The sequence below is a fragment of the Wyeomyia smithii genome, chromosome 2 (assembly GCF_029784165.1).
Source record: "Wyeomyia smithii strain HCP4-BCI-WySm-NY-G18 chromosome 2, ASM2978416v1, whole genome shotgun sequence".
Lineage (NCBI taxonomy): Eukaryota > Metazoa > Arthropoda > Insecta > Diptera > Culicidae > Wyeomyia > Wyeomyia smithii.
Window position 1 is genome coordinate 171513734 of NC_073695.1, and position 19306 is coordinate 171533039.

Sequence of the window (19306 nt, forward strand, 5' to 3'; positions counted from 1 at the left end):
GTATTCTACTTCATCCTTGCGGTCGTGGCTTTGCACACAACCCTCCTGTTATTTTTTGATAGCGTGTAGTAATCTTCTTGCTGTAACGCATGCATGACTCAAACGAAGTTTTTAGTAACATCAGAAATGCTGAATGTGCAAATTTGTTTGTAAAACACAAATTTTTCGAGTCTGCGTTTTTTCAATTTGCCGTTGTATAAAAGTTTCTTCAGAGCTTTGAGTTTTGTTTTTTATATATATTTGGGCGGACTTTCTGGAAATGTGTATGAGAGCGTTACCTGTGAGGCAAGTATTTTACAGTCCTCATCTCTTTATTTTGTGAAACTAGAATTAACATTTGGCCGTGATGAATTGTGTTCGAAATAGTAACCAAAGCCTTAAATCCAGAAAAAAACGCAAGTTCAAGATTCGAGGTTCGCTAACATGATTATTACTTAACCCTTTCCCGCTCATGGTAACTCTAAAGCACCAAGAATTATAATCATCATATCTTGACATAAATTGGTTTGTTGTGCTTACGATTGTTCCATAAACATTTATATGCTGCTTCAGAGCATCACTGGACATTTTCTTCAAAATACTACAGTTGACAGTAATTTTAGTTAGTCTACAAAGTGCTCAGCTTGAATCTTCACGTGAAGCTATAAATTTCAATGATAAACCTTGTGAGCGGGAGAGGGTTAAAGCTTATGAAATTTTTTTTCTCACGTAAAAATAAACCGTTTTTATATGAAGTGTTATTTAACGTTATCTGTCTAGGTGTAGTGGATGGTAAACTTAAAAGCATAAAAACGATACAAACGTGGAGCTTTCGTTTGTCTTGAAAGCTTTTAATATAGATAAATTTTACGTTGGTGGTTCGAAACGCCTAACAATAGGCAGCAAACCGTTCAATGGTCGATTTAAAACGTTAGTTCTAGATTTTTTTCATACGGGATCATTTCGTCCCTTTAATGCTAGAACTAGATAACTCGAAAATTGACGTTTCGAGAAAAAAGAGTTTGAAAATTTGACCTATTTTGGTGATGAAGATTCAAACGTCATTTTAAATGGCTCAGATTTTCTGATACGCATCCATATCATTTCGGGCCTGTTATGGCAACGAATAAATCTAGAGAAACATTTCAAAAGGTCCTATCTGCTTTGATCGATTTTTTGATTGATCACATTCGTTCAGTCACCACAACTTTTTAAACACCTTCTATGAAATGTTATTTGCACGAGTTGATAGCGGAGAGATCACTCTAGCCTTTTGAACGAAAACCACGCTTGGGACAGTAACTAGAGCTGAACCATTGATAAAATAAAAAGACGCTTCGGAAAAACGATGAAGTGTTAGTTATGACCTTTGGAATAGTAATTTAATTGTTGATAGCTTTTGATCTACATAATACTTAAAGATTTGAACATGCGTGTGTAATGGAAGACAGCAATGAAAAATACATACATCTAGGGATTTTTTATTTGATAAATAACTATAAATACAATACTATGCCTAACTTATGATTCCTGAATGTCTACGCACTAAACACTATGGGGTAAGTTAAAAGCAACACATGAAGTAATCTGGTGCACACCGTGCTATGGATAACTGAATTCGTGGGCAGTTCCAGATACGTTCACAGCGGCACTTTGACTTGTACTTCCGGCGTTTGTATCGTTGCAGTACGAAATCAGAAATGATGTCATTTTCTTTAGTTTGATAATGCTTTTTGAAGGGCGCGGGAGAAGAAGGTGTACGTATGTAGAACAACTCCGAATCCCCGTTCAATACAGTTGACCCAGTAGCTCTTCTACGGTGAGATGGTATGGGACCGTTTGTTGTTGTGGGAATTGAGGTTGGCTTCAACGGAGCGATGTTTATAATGTTATTATCTGTGAGAAGGTTACTGTATTGCAATTTTCGTTCCCTTGTTGATATATTGCGAGCTGCTGAAGGATCCATAATTTGGAGCTTGATAATTTTGCTACCCTCAGGTTCGATGCGCACATTATCTGCTGCCGTCACTGGTTCGCTGGTGCTAATTGCGATTGATACCGGGGCATCTTCAAATGATCTTGACGCGACCGGTTTTGCCGGGCTCTGCAGCAAAGGTCGGATGTGCACTAGTGCAAGTTCGACGTTGTCGCTGCTGGAACGACCTGACGTGACGCCGAGTATTTTGAACTGTGCATAACTTGACTGAATCAGAACCAAGAGAAAAACTCCAATTGCAATGTATCTGAAATGATAAAGACCAACGGACGAAAAACTCATTAGCATCGAACATGTTTGTAAAAGCTGTCTCTCGATAATGCAGACTGTCAATGGTATCATATAGGACATTTAACTTTTCAATTTATGGTATAAATAAATGATAAACGTATCGTGTAATTTCACTCTATTGTCGTCGTTAGCAAACAATAGCAATAATATTGTAATAAATCTACACTCTTAGAATAAGGATAGCGTTTTCAACCAATTTGGTCTGAAACTAGAGCGTCGTTTATTACGAAATAGTTTATAACACTTGGGGTTGAAGTTCCGTTTTTAAGTTCTATTTCTTAACTGAAAACACTATTTTTCTAACAATTTTTGAGTAGTAGCTGGTTGCTGATCTTTAAAGTCTTCAATTCCATCTACGAATCAGGCAGGTAATAGATAGGCACAACTCCTGGATTGCTCATCCGATCTTCTTACTGCCGAAGAGTTGATTGTGTAACATTAGTCAGACATTACACATTGGTCAATGTTGGGCACATTATCTGCTGAAGTATTAAGATCAACTCCAGAACAGGCGTATTTTTGAAAACAGTTATTATATTTACGATTAAATTTGAAATATCTTGAAAACGAATGCATTCAGAAAGCTGTACTACCCAGATAGAAAACATGTCTCCATGGGATTCTCATTTTGAAAATTTCAAGGTTATCAGGACTTACTATTAATTATTCGAGATAGGTACGTGACAGCACAAAAAATGTAAACAATTCACAGATTATAATGATTACACAAGTACTGCTCTTATGCTTCAATGATCGAAATGTGAATTCGTTATCTACGAACCTATAATTACGCTCAAAAACGGCTTACAAATTGAGATGTTTCCGTCTTACGCAATTAAAATATTAACGAGAAGTACACGACAGCCGCTGACAAAACAGAAATTAATCTGTTTGCAGACTGTTGCTGTTTTGCACTGGCTAAACACCAGTTCCTCTGGTCTCCGTGGATGAATTTATGAAAATACGTGTTCACTGTCGAGTGATGCTGGCTCTCGTGTGGCAGAAATATAACTTTTCTCTCCTGTGGTCGCGATCTAACATGCCATTTCGCACCGCTCACTAACAGGGCAAAATTGTACAGCGAGCGTGAAATATATGTAGCCTATCAGTAAATTAATCAAATGCTCAAATACCTTCGGTGTAACAACAGTGTTTGCCCTTGTTTTATTTTCATGAGCTGTAATTCGGTCTACGTTATTGCAGGGGGCATCTACTGTGAAAATCAAAAACACAACCAGGACAAGAGTGAACCATTACGAAACATTCATCTACTAGGGTATAGAACGTCTTCGCCAGTCGTTTTCTTCGGCAGGTTTTTTCATAACACAGCAGCAGAAAATTTGTCGAAGACGTTCCATACCCTAGAGAATCAGGAAGATGAAGCTAAGAAAAAACGAAAATTATAGAGCTATGATCTTACTCATAATTGATTGCATTTTCATTGGATAAATACTTCAGTTAAAAAAAATCTGCATCGTGTTATTGTAATTTTCTATAAAACGCTCAAGTAAGATAAAAAACGAACAAAAAACCAATCAATTGTTATTTATACGTTCATTTTGATACTCACATCAAACAAGTCAAACATAAAGTTTTACAAATAAATTTAAAATGTAACCGTGATCATCAGGGATGGTATTCTACGCGATTTTTCGGGACTCGTAAGTAATCTACGTAGAAAACGGTATTCTACGTTTTCTACGGTAGAAAACTTCTCCCAAGTAGAAAATTCTCAAACACTCGAGAACTCACAGTATGAGTCATACAAAGCCATTCGCTGCGCTGATTAGGTGTATTTAAGTAACGGGAGAATTAATATAACAAAAAAAAAGAAACACGATTTTTCCGGACTATTTTGTGATTATGGCGAAACAAGCAATGGTAAAGAAACTCAAAAAAGCAAACAGAGTTTTCATTCAATAATTTCAATCGTAATTCACGATTCAACAAAATGTTTTTTGTCATCCAAAAATGCTAATGAAAGCAAAATCGCATAATATACGTCACATACAAAATCAGAGCAACAGGCGTTAACCAAATCAGTGCAACAGGCGCATCTAAGGCCCAATTTCTACAGAACTATGTTATCGTTCTCAAATCTCATATATTTAGAGCGTACCCAACATTTCAATGTTTCATGATTCCCCTGGCATATATAAAAAAGCTCACCAAAAATTCTATGCAACTTTCAACGGTTCTTCACACCCTCGGGAATAATAACTTTAAAATGAGTAAGATTTGACGCATTTTTGTAAAAAGTGGAACAACTCATAAAATGAGTTACTCCGTAAATACAAATAATTGAGAAACAAGGAGTTTTAGAAACTGAATGTGTGTTACTCACTTTTTGGGTACAGTATTACTCAGTTTCGAGTTGAGTAATTAATCATTTTTTGGGTTCTGAATTGCTACTTAATTTAATTTACAAATTTATATAAAGTTTCGAAGATAAAATTAAACATACCTGGGTTTGTTGTTTGTACTGGCTAGAAAACCCTAGAATATTTTGCAAACGGGAGTTATTTCTAATCCGAACACTTATGAAACACATAAAAAAAATTCAGTTGATGGAGATTAAAAGCATTGGTTTTGAATGTCAAATTCGTTCTCAATTCACACAAAATAATCATCGCAATTAATAATAAATAATTATCTTAACTTAAATTACGTTCATTCTTCATGTAATTCACCACAAAAATTTCTTTGCAGGTTTTCGTAGAATACACGTAGAATACTCGATTTTGGATAGGTATTCTACCAGAGGTATTCTACGTAAAAAACTCGTCGAAAACTACATGAGGTTTTCTACATGACATCCCTGGTGATCATAAATATACCGTATATAATACACATCATTGCAATATGATTGCCCAAGTATTGCTTATTAACATTAAAAAGTAAGCAATTTAGCATATTATAAAAAAAACACTATAGCTTTCTGGTGTTTATTACCATCATTCACCATTGACCGACATGTGTGCACAAGAAATGCATGGTCTGTGGTCCGGCGCGTTGGTCAATCTATATTTGTTCACACCCCAAAGAAGTTATAAACAAACAAATCGGCAACCCATCGAGACGAAAAGCACGAATTTCATTCATTCATGAAATGCCTTTCGATAGTTAATTACCTTCGTTTCGTTCTCTCTGTGCCGATTTTCAAGTTTAAGATCACTTCCTCATGGTTAGAAAAAGATACCCATCTCTGGGGCAATGGATCTCTGTTCGCTAGTCTGTACCGAGGAGCTCTCGAGCATGCAGCGTTTTCGACTTAGGATCACTCATCACATTATGGGCGAAAATGGAAAAAAAAGTACAATCATTGGTCTATAACATAAACCGTGGAACCTAGTAACTGACACCTCCGAGCAATGATTTAAGAGCTCCACAAACGAGTTTGATTTGCGCATCAACCTCAGTTTTCTGTACATATACCGATAGACGGAAACGAGTTAAATTTTCACATCTGATCCTATTCGGACAGGTAAACAAAGCATGGGGTCAGTATAACGATGGATTCTTAACATGATTTCATTACATTATTTTAGGTATGCTGATGTATGATAATAATAGTGTATGTGCCTGCTTATTAGATAAATTAAAATAGGAATTTTTCAATATCATTTAGTTAATACAGCAAAGTCTGTCAGATTTTTCAAATGACTGCGCCTTTGCTTCACCACATACAATACTAATGAGTTTGACCAACGAGATTCAAATTTCCGGCTTAGTACCTTAACGCCCATGTTTACGCTAACTGTCCGTTATTTTATCCCTTTAAGAGAACCCATGAGAAAAATCCAACCTTGATCTTCAGGTGTGTTTTGCATTTTTCTTTTTCGTATAAATTCAACCGCAATAAAGCTTCAATTGACTATATTAACCTGCGGTGGCGGATTGGACGTAATAAACAAGTCTAATTAAAAATTCGTTGTTGGTGTTTTCGCACTCGTGATCGAGGTCGCGTTTTGAATTCAGATGCCGAATTCGAGCATAACTATGTCTGCCCTTACGAAGCATGCGGGACAGCGAGACATAAAACTAAAAGCATCGTGTTCTCAGGAAAGGCTGACGGTTTTGAGTGTATTGTTTGACTATCATTAAAATATTTTCATTTCAGGAATTTGTCAGTATAAATATCGCAAGATGTAGAAGATACAGCGAACTGGGGATAAATAATGTAGGATTATTCGAAAAGCGTTTTACGTGACAAACGATTTGTTCGAGCACAAGCGAATAGATTTATTTTGGTAATATTTTCTTTGGCTAAATAGTTATGGCTCTGCGCATATGCAGTCCTCGTTAATGAAGGTTTTGATAAAAGTCATTTTTAGGAATATCATTCGAATTAATTTTTGTTGCTTGGAGGTAAACCTCGCACGATTCTACAAATTCCTCGACGGCAGGATGTCTTAGATTGAAACAAATACTATCTACCCAGAACAGTTAAATAGTACGCATGATCCAGTCAGCATTTTTATAGGTCTATTCAAATTCACATAAATGATTTTTTTTTTAAATTTCATGGCAAAAGTACGTATTTAATGGCAAAAGTACGCACCTAATTGTTTTCACAACATAACTATTGCAAAAATACAAAAACCGTGATTTCGCGATGCGCTGAATATTTGAGTTTCGCCATTTTCAATCGATTTTTCTTGTAAATAAGTCACAATCGCCAAAAGAAAATGATGTGGCTTTTGACGATGAATTTAAAAGTAAAAATTATTAAACTTAGTTGCTCTAAGTAAGGGGCCAAATCGTTTAAAATCTGTCCACGTGGTATGTGGATGGCCCCTAAGTTCAGTAATAAATAAATGCAGGTTAATCGTATAATTTACAATTTTTCATGAGGCAAAAAGCCAAAATGCGGTAGTACGCATGAAGAAGCCATCAATCTTCTTATGCTTGGATTCCGTCCCGTTCCACCAATATAATCTTATGTAATCCAATTGTGATCATAATCTTAAAAAAAAACTGCAGAGATTTTTGTACAGATTCTGTAGAGAACTCTGGCAGCCCTGCTAATGTTGTGCGGGTGTGGATTATCTGCTTAGTTGAAGTTTGCATTTAAGGCGTTTTCTTATCAGATTTTTTGCTAAAACTAGTGTGTTTCGTGTGAGTAGTTACTACAGGCTGTGGAAGCGCTGGAGTATGCAAAGAATTTGAAGGAATCAGTAAGTCGAGTACAATTTGTTGTTTCAAATTTGTGATGACATTCGAGATACTACTTACTTTCCTGGTGAAATATCCCTCAGGATTTTACCTGCGTCGCAATGTTACGCCAACGCACTTTTAGCTTGTCTCTAGTTTGTTGAGCTTCTACCAGGTCCAACCTATAGCTTGTTGCGCGTCTGTACGTGTTGTACCGGCCAGATTCGGGACGAACACCATTTTTGTGGGATTATCCGGCATTCTTACACAACATGTCCCGCCCATTGTACCCTTCCAGCTTAGGTGACTTTGCGCCAGCTCGTGGTTCATCCTTCGCCTCCATGCGCCATCCTCACATACTTCGCCGAAGATGGTCCTAAGCACACGTCTTTTGAAAAGGGGTCATTCACAAATTACGTAAGGGTTTAAGGGGGGAGGGGGTACCCAAATTTCTTACGAATGCTTACAAGGGGGGAGAGGGGGATTCAAGAAAATCTTACGTAAGATTGAAAAATTTAAGAAAAAACTGAAAAAAAAGTTTACAAAACTGAAAAAAATAACATTAGTTGAATTATTTATCCCTGCGATCCTAACAGTTGAACCTTGGGAAAGCAGTGAATTCGCCGTCGGTGGGTGATTGCGTGCTTTACTTCATTTCTACTTAATTTTGAATTTTGTTTACTTGAACATAGTATTAACTGTATTAACTTGTTTTCTTTTACCCTCTACGACAGCGGTTCTCAACCTTTTTTTCGCGTACCTCTTGGCGATATTTTTCAAATCAATTGTACCCCCTGACTTGGAATATTCTAGCAGAGTGGGAGAGAGTAGTGGTAGATCATGTTGTGGTAGTCTAATTCAGGTTTCGAATTGAATTATGGTTTGGTTGATTACTATGCTCATGTTTCAAGAGCAAGTTTGAACAACAAATGAAATTTTATAAGAAACATTGCTTTATCCGCCATTTCTGATTTTTCTTTCGCGTACCCCGTAAAAGCTTTCTCGTACCCCTAGGGGTACGCGTACCCCAGGTTGAGAACCGCTGCTTTACGAATATGTTATGTGTAAAAAAATGTTTTACCTTCGAAAATATTTTTTTACTTAAAAAGACAATCGTACGTAAGATTCGTGGAGGGGGAGAGGGGTAATGCAAAATCTTACTAAGCCTTATTATGGGGGGAGGGGGGGTCGAAAATTTCGAAAAAAGTCCTTACATAATTAATGGATGACGCCAAACGGCTAGTGCTTGAAAATCCTCCACGAGCATTGTCCTTGTCTCGTGCACGTAGAGGACTACCGGTCTTATGAGCGTCTTGTACATGATGCACTTGGTACGGAGGCCAGACCCCGTACATGATGCACTTGGTACGGATTTGCCAGACCTCAACATCTAGTAGAGTCCATAGTAGGCACGACTTCCAGTTACAACTCGTTTGCGGATTCCTATGTTTCAGTTGTTGTCTGACGTTACCAATGATCTGAGGAACACAAATTCGTCAACAACCTCGAACTCATCTCCGTCGATTACTACGCTATTGCCTCTGCGATCCTTATCGCGCTCGGTTCGGTTCGGTATTAACCTCCATTTCAGCCTTTTCTGCTTCACGTTTCAGCTTGGTGTACTGTTCAGTAATCGCCTGAAACGTCCTTCCGACGAGGTCCATGTCGTCAGTGAAGCAGATAAACTGGTTGGATTTATTAAAGATCGTACCCAGCATGTTGAAAGCCGCAAGTTCCATATCACCTTCAAGCGCAATGTTGAACAAGAGGCAGTAAAGACCGTCGCCTTGTCGAAGTTGATACCGCACCTGAAATTATTATGCAGTGCTTTACACCATCCTGCGCGGCCTTAATCAGTCTTGTTAGCTTCTCAGGAAGGCCATTTTCGTCCATAACATTCCATAGCTCTACACGGTCGATAGTGTCGTAAGGGGCCTACAAATCGATGAATATGTAGTGCACGTGGACTTGGTATTCGCGACACTTTTGGAGGATTTTCCGCTTCGTCAAGATTTAGTCTGTTGTCGATCGCTCTACAAAACCAGCTTGACAACTTCCCACAAATCTTCGTGCTAGCGGTAAGCAGCTAAGAATCGTAATCGCTCGGTAGTGCTCACATTCCAACTTGTCGCCCTTTTTGTATAATGGGCATATTACACCCTCATTCCACTTCTCCGGTAGCTGTTCTATATCCCAGATTCTGACTATCAGCTGGTGCAGACAGGAAGCCAACCTATCTGGGCCTAGCATGATAGGATCCGCTGCGATGCTATCTTTTTCCGCTGATTTGTTGTTCTTGAGCTGCTTGATAGCATCCTTAACTTCATCTATCGTGGGGGGCGGTATGTCTTCCTCGTCCGCTGTGCTGACGAAGTCGTTGTTCCTACCGCTTTGGTCCTCTGCATCTGCAACATTCGTGTGCTCATTGTAGTGCTGCTTTCACCGATGATCACCTCACGTTCATTCGTTAAGATGCCTTCGTCTTTATTCCGACACATTTTAGCTCGCGGCACAAAACCTGCTCGGGATGTATCTAGTTCTTGTAGAATCTACGTATTGCTTGAGAACGATACAGCTGTTCCATTTCCTTGTTTAGAATTTTCTTGTCTAGAATCGTTTGATACTACTCGTTGAACCAGCCGTCTCACACTGTTTCCAAAGCTGCAAAAACGTGATCGAATTTTTTTGATCCAAAAAACTAGATTTTAGAGCCATAGCACTAAAATGGGTTTCCAGGAAAGTTGATCCTTTAATTATTCTCTATTTTATAGAAGTTGCAATTTTGTGATTAATCCACTCAACAGTGAGTAGCGAATTTTACTTTTTTCATTTTTGCATCTTAAAATTTACTTGGTTCGGGAAAGTTGTTGCACATTTTATAAGAAACAACTTTTTCAAAGGTACGGATACCTCTATCTGCCTTATCAAATGGACTTTTGTGAAGGTTTCCAGAGTTGGCCACTCAAAATCATTTTTTTAATATGACGGAACATTCATAAATGACGTAGCATTTGAGGGGGGAGGAGGGGGTTTGCAGTTTTGTGACGAAATGTGACGAGGGGGAGGGTAGGGGGTCAAGCCAAGCTACGTAGCAAATGTTAAACTAAGAAAAAAAGTGATTTTTTTTCTAATTGTTCTATTTGATCACTGTTTTGTCGTTTTAGGGTTATTTTTATTATTTTCTTGTTTTTTCTTATTCATTCATGCGTTTTTGATAATAAAAACAGGCAAAAAATATCATGAGAGGGAGGGGGGGCTTGCTATAAAGCTACGTAATTATCTAAAGGGGGTTTTGACTTTGTGTCGAAATGCTACGATGGGGGAGAAGGGAGTCAAAAAAACCTAAAAAAAGCTACGTCATTTATAGATGTTCCCTAACTTTTAGTGGTGATTTTCTACAATTTTCCATTGTTTTACATTGTTGTATACTATCACAAAACACACAATTTCATTCAAGAAAGTTTATTTTTATCTCTCATATTCCATCGGTTATTGACGATTGTTATTGAAACAATGCACTAATTCACTAACAGATATCTTTAAAATCTGCAAATACCTGCAGACTAAACCTGTTCTATTTTTAAGCGTAAGTAAAACGTCATTTAGTCCAGATATAGCCTTTGTCTCTCGCTGTCTCCTGTGCAGATATTTGTAAATAAATAAGTGCATTATTTTATTATTAATCTTTAATAAGGCCGTTACAAATTTTATTTTCATTTTATGTCACCCCCCCCCCCCCCCTCTCCTTCAAAAATCTTGAATATTGGAAGGGGAAGAAAAAAAAAGCCTAAACCGTTTTGTTCATTTCATTGGTTTTCCGACAGCATAAATGCTTAATTTAGCAACAAACAAGTCAGGTGACAGCGAGAGTGTCGTCGAAAGGCAAGCGAAATAAATACTAATAATAATAAAGTGTTATTTTCAACCTTTATTTGAGTGCAAGTTACAAACGTCAAAACTTGCACACAAACTTTGATCAAAGATATTTCTTTTTTTTTCGTCTCGGTGTTATTTATTTTTGCCACCCCCTTTGCTAACTTTGATAACCTTGGACATAAAAAGAATTCGAAATTTGTATCAGCCTAACTATAAGCTTGAGAGATAAAAAGAAAATTTCTTCGGTGAACTTGTGTGTTTTATTGTAGTTAACAACATTGTACAACATTGAAAAATTTTAGAAAATCACTATAGAAAGTTATATAAAAAAATGATTTTAAGAGGCATTCTCGAGAAAACTTCACAATAGTTCATTTAAATGAGCAGATACAAGTATAGTGTCTTCGACAAAGTTTTTTCTTACAAAATGTGCTAAAACTTTACTCAGCAAAGGAGATTTATATATGCAAAAATGAGAAAATTAAACCTCATTTCTCACTTTTAGGTAGATTAATCACAAAATTCTAACTTCTAAAAAATGGAAAATAATTAATTGGAACAACTTTGCTGAAGACGTTACGGCTCTAAAATCAATGTTTTTAGGTCAAAATAATTTCGATCACGTTTTTGCAGCTTTGGAAACAGTGTGGCGTCTATTGGCTTCATTTGAAAGCTGCATTGAAGTTGAAATTTCTCCCGTCAATCAAAACATGGTCGATTTGTGTTTCAGGTGATTTCCAGGTGTATCGATAAGGGAGGCTATGCTGAAATTAGGTACTACGTTTATTCTTGGAGGCGGCGAAGTCAATGAATCGAAGGCCGTTTTCGTTCGTGAGCCGGTCTGTGCTGAACTTTCCAATAACCGGTCTGACTTACTTCTCCTGGCCAACCTAGGTGTTGAGATAACGATTTTGACGTAATGTTCTGGGCTGATTTTATGGCTGGCTTGAAAAGCTTGCACCAACCCCAAGTCTCGCCGAAAGGACTATCGTGACAGCACTGTATAGAGTCCCGCACTAGCACCAGGACGTTGATCAGCCGCCCGTAATATGGAGAACAGACGCTGTATTGAGCCGATCGGGTTGGCGAAACATTTCCTCTACCGCCGAGATACGGTTAACGCGCGCCAATGATCGCATCGCTCCTCCTAACCAAAGATAACTAGAACAAGATATCTAACTTCCATATTTTTCATACATTTTGAACACGACCGATTTCTGACGGTGAGTGCTGCCATCTGATGACTTAAATTCTCATAAAATTGTCACTACGAGCAAAACCGATTTAGCGTGCATAGTTTGTCATTGATCGTTGAGCTGTTCAAGATTGTATATGAAAAAGGTGTAGCAGTTTGGTCAGCTCGACGCCTAAGATAACATGCAGATTGATGATATTGTCATTTTTTGCACTTAATGCTATTTCCATATATTTTGCACTTCAAAGTACGAAAGAAATGTGTAAAATTGACTGTCAGAGTGAGGGTTTATATTGAGGAGTTATATTTATTTTCAGGTCCCATTCTAGTCAGGTTTCAGAACCATTGTGCATATGGTCAGGTTCACCGGGGCAGACGTTCAAGCAAGAACAACATTGGTCGGAAATGTTGTGTAAATTTTCAAAGAGAAGTGCCGCTTGAGGCAGATGCCCCGGGCCTTCCGATACGAGCCCCCCTCCTACTGCTGGGTCAGGCGTGAAGACCTTTTCTTTGCTCGTCACCATCCAGCGAGGCGTTCAGTCATTTCGAAATTTAAAATTAATTCTAAATTTTTTTATGAAAAGAGGGCTCGGGCCCCCAGCGCCTAAATCCGGCCCCGAAACCATCATCATTGTTTAGTTACCGTTTTGTAGTTCCTATAGAAAACACGCCAATCAAACAAACCATTCTGGCCTAAAAAAAAATATTCGGCAATACTATTTTTACACAAACTTTTTCACAATAAGTTGTGAATAAAGAAAATAACTTATAGCCCAGAAACACAAATCAGTAAAAAGTTTCAGTAAAATATAAAATAACAACTAAAATTTATTTAAATTAGTTTTGCTTGGAATTGCCAATGGAGCCGATAAAATGAAGTGGAATGAAGCCAATAGAATTCCAAGTAGATTAACGTTAGGGAATATGCGAAGAATGGTTTTATTCATCAAATATGGCCTTCTATCAGCCCCATGTAAAACTCCAAACAAAGAGTCAATCATCCTGTATATTTTCACAAATTTACACAATTAAAAAAAAGATTTCTCAGCATCACTGAAGCATACAGCACAAAATCTTAGTAGCGATTTTCTGATAGCACATTTTTATAATCTGTTTATTTGTTGGGTTTGCGCCATCAAAAGTTGTAGGCTTTCTCAAGTACAATTGTACCACGTTTCAAACTTTATTTTAATTCACCATCGAAGTCGTTTGTTTTGTATCTTTCGAGGCAAGATGCGTGTAATCTAGTGAAACAACTGATACCTAGCATAAAAAAACAAAATTTGATTTCATTTGCACTCGTATGAACAGTAATTAAAAACTCTTATGCTGAAAAAAAAAATTAGAAAATCAAAGGCTGTGCGGGGGAGGAGTGGTTGGAATGGTTTACGCATTGAGTTTTTTCTTCCTGTGTATTTTGTAGCGGTTAAAATTTTCCGCTCCGGGTGTCACCCGGTCATGCTACGCCACTGATTGGAAAGTAACTGTTGTAAACTGATGTTCATAGGAACATGAAATTCAAGGACTAAACAGTTAAATTGACTTAAATTAGCGGAATATTATAAAACAAAATTTCCCGTGATTACAAATTTGTGCACACGCAAAAAGTGAAGCTTCATTGTTCATTTAACTTAACGTGTTCATCATGTCATAACATATTGTTAAAGTTACTTCAATTATTGTAGTAGGTGCTTTCGAGTAAATAAAAGCTTTTGGGACGGATTCTGTTATATTAAATCAGAGACAGAGCCAAGAAGACAGTTTAAACCTCATTCTGTGTTCAAAGCATGGAAGAGTAGTTGGCTATTTTCATCATTCCGACAATTTTCACGTTAATATATTCAAAACTTTATATTGATACTAGCCGGTTGTAATAGATAGCAGCACTGAAAATTATGTCTTTCCCTTTTTCAGGGTTACGAATCGATTTCAAGGTATCCTATTGGATTATTGAACATAACGATCTTCAATTATCATTCCATACTCCGACAGCATTGCTTCCAATTGATGTTCTGACACATTAACCATCAACCTTGGCCCTTTGAAGGTTCAATAAACTGTTGGCGGAGTTCCATCCGTTTACAACCCTTATTGAAATAATCCAAGTCTCTTAAAAGAATTCTTTAGACATTTTTTACAGCTGAATGGCAGGGGAAGTTATGTAGACCTACCTGCGCTATTCCAGGAGTTACTTGCCTAAGAAAACAGGGAAAAAAACTAGCGGTCACGACTCGTCAAACTTGCCTCGCGCGATTGTTGCGTTAAGTTTTCTCAGCCTTGCCACAGATCTCGTTCTATATTTACTCCGACAAGCATCTTCAGCATCATGAAATTAATAATTATTGCAATTATCAGTTCCGGGCCACGCCGCATACGCATTTAACGTGACGTGATGGAACAGCGCGAATAACTGGATGCTGCTATGGTAAGGTAGCAGTCACGATTTTTCATTTAATTTCGTTAGCACTGTGTTCTGACAAAAGGCTGGTATTTAATTGAAATAGCAATTTCATCGATGATAATTCTTGTTGTATCATTAGTTACAATCACAACATTCATGCGACTTGATTCTAAAAAAACATGTTAGCACGCAATATAACCTTTTTATAAAAGCGAGAAAAAATTAAGAAACTCAAAATAATTCATGATATTGAAAAAAAAATCAGACTAAATTTCATTTTTATCGAACCTTCTGTTATAAGTGATTAATATGCCGAGGAAGCGTGATAACATGTCCAGTCAAAATATTTTTTTATCACTTTATCACAAATTATCTTTATCGGCAGTTCAATTTAAAACAAAACTTCAATAAAGTAGTTTAAATGGATATTACTCATTATTTTCACCGATCGACTTCGATGTACATATCAATATCAGATGTAACAACTGGTTCTGATACCCTACTTGCGTGCCGGTTTTACATCGGCGCTCCACGATCGATCCTTGCGCAATGTTATGATGATAACTCATCGTTGCATGAAATGATGCATGCATGCATTGAATTGATGGGTCGATTACCGTGATAGATTTTCGAGATTCCGCGGTCGTTACGTTTTTTTGTGATTACCTTATTTTTCATGTAGCTGATAAACTATTTGGTTAAGCATTAAACATCGATTATGTCGTGGAACTCACTTTAGAGGTCGCATTATCGCTGGTTCTTGCTCTTCTCGTGTAATGATTCGCTTTTAGTATTGTGTTTCGCACTAATGCACTGTTCACTTTCGTACTGCTCTTCCAAAGTCACTTAAGTCGTGCACACCTGAGTTTAAGTCCTACTTAAATCATCGAACACTATCCATTGATTTCGATTCGAAGCAACCACTTGTTGCGATTTGCTCAATTTCAATGCCACTTATAAGACTTGTTACCGCCACGATACACAGAACCGCAATGAATTAAGGCTCTTCTTAACATTTTAGTTTTATATGGTACATATATTGGTTCTGCAAAGTCTCGTTCTTGCTCAGCATAATCATGAAGAAGGTGCTTCTTTCTTGGTCTTGGTCAGTCTCAATCCGTTTACCGGAGCGGGTCCGTTGATAATGACTGTTGTTGTTATTAGTGAGACACTGGTTACTCTTTCACCGGCAACAGTCTTAGCCAGAGTTCAGAACGAAGTGCCTTTGGCTCTATCTGCGCATCGATGCGAAGAGCGCTTATAAAGTTTAACTGTAAGCGCGTTTAGCGGTGTTAAAAAGTAATACGTACCACAGAACTTCGAAAAGACGACTGCTGGTGCTGCCGACAACTGCCAAGGTGATGGCTCACGCGAAACATCTTCCAAAACATTAATCTCTTCAAGCGCCGTTGCTCACAACCACAGCCATGTTGTCAGGTTGGAAAGCGGGCAGGGCTGACCGGGGCGATGGGTAATAAAAACATTCGCGAAACATTACGAAGCTTGTGAATGACCACTATGACGATTCGGTTAGCGCTGCTGAAAACTTGGAATTCATTCGAGAAGGGAAATGGCTAGGAAGAGCGGAGCAAGTTGTTCAATCTGGTGCGTTCAACTCAAGTGATAGTAATTAATGATAATAAAGTAGAACCAACATAGCTGAAATCAAATTTTAAATTATAGCTTTTAGTAAAGTGTAGCCTTTCGAGAAAATCATTACTAGTTTAAGAGGTTCCTATGTTAACTGACTGTGTTAGTATGCAATATTAGGCGATAAAAGGTTGAGCGGGGGAGTAATGAAAATTTACCCAAATAACAGTGAACAGTACAAAAGGATAAAAATTAGAGAATAAAAAAATAAAAAGTGAAAAAATTGAAGAATAGAAAAATGAAACAATGAAAAAGTGAATGAAAGAATGTAAGAAGGAGTATAGGAATAAAAAAAGAAGAGTTAACATGAAAGTATGAAAAATGAGAGAATGGAAATAATGAAAACAAGGAATTGATTTAAGTGAATGGACCTAATCAAGAGAGCAATATAAATAATATTCAAGACAAAACCTATATTCTCGTACGAAGTTTATGTTAGCTATCGGAATGAACAGGAACTCCATACTTTTTGACAAACACGTGGATGTTAAATAAATTTTCAGCATGATGTAGATAGAGCCTGCCGTCGAGTTCAATTTATATTTTCGATTGCTAGATTCGGTTCGCTACCTAAAATGGAATGACTAAGTAAAGTGTACAGGCTAGGTGCAGAAATAAAACCGTTAGTTGACTTCAAACTAAATGTTGTACCACAGCATAGGTTTCGACATGGTTGAAGCTGACTTTACACTGCGGGAGTCAGTTAATACGTAGCTTATGGTTATGTCGTAACATGCTTTGGGAATTATTTTTTACTTTCAACGTACAAAGTCAATCCATATTAAACATTAGCAATATTATTCAATATTGATATAAGTTCGTTCTATTTTGTGGGTATAAAGTTGGCTTATTCTCTAACTGATCAGAATGAAATGAGTGAATCAGAAATTCTCACAAGCAAATACGGTTATGCGTATTCATTGCGGCATTTCATCCAGCTGAGAGGATATATAAAACATAGGTTTCATCCTGCACTGGCATTCAAAGAACGGGTTTACTAAGTTGAAGTCCATTCATATGTCATTAATTTTTATGATAATTTTTTATGTTGCTTGACTTGAGAGACGCAAAAGGTTTAATTAACTGGAAAATTGATCGATTAAATAAACTCTGCACACATGTCGATTAATATTGCGATGAAAAGAATACCAATGCAACGTTGCATGGAATGAAAGAATGTTACAAAAGAATTTCGAGAAAATAAACAAGACAAACGATAGAAGAAAATGTTATGATGATCATAACACATGTGTTAGGTTGTTAGGTTGTTTCTGACATAGTGTATATTTGAAAAAATTGGTTACATTTTGACTACTTAAACTGCTTATTAATAATATTTCAAAAATGGCAAAAGCCGTGTCAAATATATGGTATAAATATATGTTATTTTCTAAAACCAACTTTTAGCAATTGGAATTTTCTTTATACAGTTGTGAATGTCATACAATCATGAGGATACCGTATATATGACCCATAAATTGAATATTATATATCCATGATGTTTGATGATCTTAATAATATTGTAGCTGCCAATATAAATTATTAGACTACGGCGCAAATCGGTGCGAAATGTAATGAATGGAGTTAGGTGATCAGGATTTTTTTATCTGTATATTACTAAAACTACTTATTTGGCGTTATTTTTGAAAGAAAAACTATCGAAATCCGTAGCCACTAGACTGCAGGTTGTTTGTTACAAGGATTAAACAAGAATATTAAAAATTCCATAATGGTAATCGTTTTTTCTATCGATTTTTTCATGTTCAAGCTTGCGTTTGAATCAACGGATCTCAACCTGGAATACGCGTACCTCCAGGGGATACGCGAGAAAAATCAGTAATGGCGGACAAAGCATTTTTTTACAATGCTTTATTTGTCTTGCTCTTAAAACATGACTGTAGCAATTAAACAAACCTCAGTTTAATTTGAAACCTGAACATGATCACCACAACATGATCTACCACTACTATCTGCGAGAATATCTGGGAGGGAGAAACGAATACTACACTCAAAATGGAGAACACTCATATACGTCGTTTTTGATGGCGTGTAACTATCTTCTTGCTGTAACGCATGCGCAAATTTGTCTGTAGAACACAAATTTTTCGAGTCACAGTTGCAAAAATTTTACAATCTTACATCTAACTATTTTGTGAAACAAGAACCAGCATTCAAAAGCCTTGAATCCAGAAAAGCGGAAGTTTAATAATCGAAGTAGGTTGACATGATTACACAGTGCAACAAAAAATTACTTTTTTTTCTGCCTTGATTTCTATATATATTTTTTTTGTGTATTTTGATGTGAAAATAAATTTCCCCAAGTTTGAACATATTTCAACTTAAGGGGCAACAATGGCGCCATTTAAAATTTTTGAGAAACCGAAAATTTTTGATGTTTTTTCTACGCCATTTTGTTTAAAGACCAAATATCAAAATTCTAAGAATTTGACAACATTGGCATCTTCTTGGCCATCTTTAAAAAAAAACAGATCTCAAATCGGACAAAAACTGGTTTTCACAAAGCGAAATAATATCGAGTATGTATGAGCATCAATGGTAATGCGCTAATATCTATTCAGTCGAAAAGTGAAACTTTAACCGTTCGATTTTTTCATTTTTTGTTTTCGGATAACACCAGATCTCGATGTTTCATGCATTTTCAAGACATTTGGCATCAGAATTTTTATAGATATTCACAAATTTATGAACTACCTGTGCATTTTTTCATTCGTCACTAAATAATGCTTTCGTGTTCCCGAAGTCA

General features: G+C 36.9%; 1 protein-coding gene across 1 annotated transcript; it reads right to left on the reverse strand.

The window, feature by feature from the left end:
- Positions 1 to 1433: 1433 nt before the first annotated feature.
- LOC129721246 (uncharacterized) lies at positions 1434 to 16204 on the reverse strand. The gene is made up of 2 exons (XM_055673576.1): positions 15627 to 16204; positions 1434 to 2222 (listed from the first exon to the last, which is right to left on the reverse strand). The coding sequence occupies exons 1-2, from the start codon at positions 15638 to 15640 to the stop codon at positions 1544 to 1546; spliced, it is 693 nt and encodes a 230-aa protein (XP_055529551.1). The 5' UTR covers positions 15641 to 16204; the 3' UTR covers positions 1434 to 1543.
- Between the last annotated feature and the right edge of the window lie 3102 nt (positions 16205 to 19306).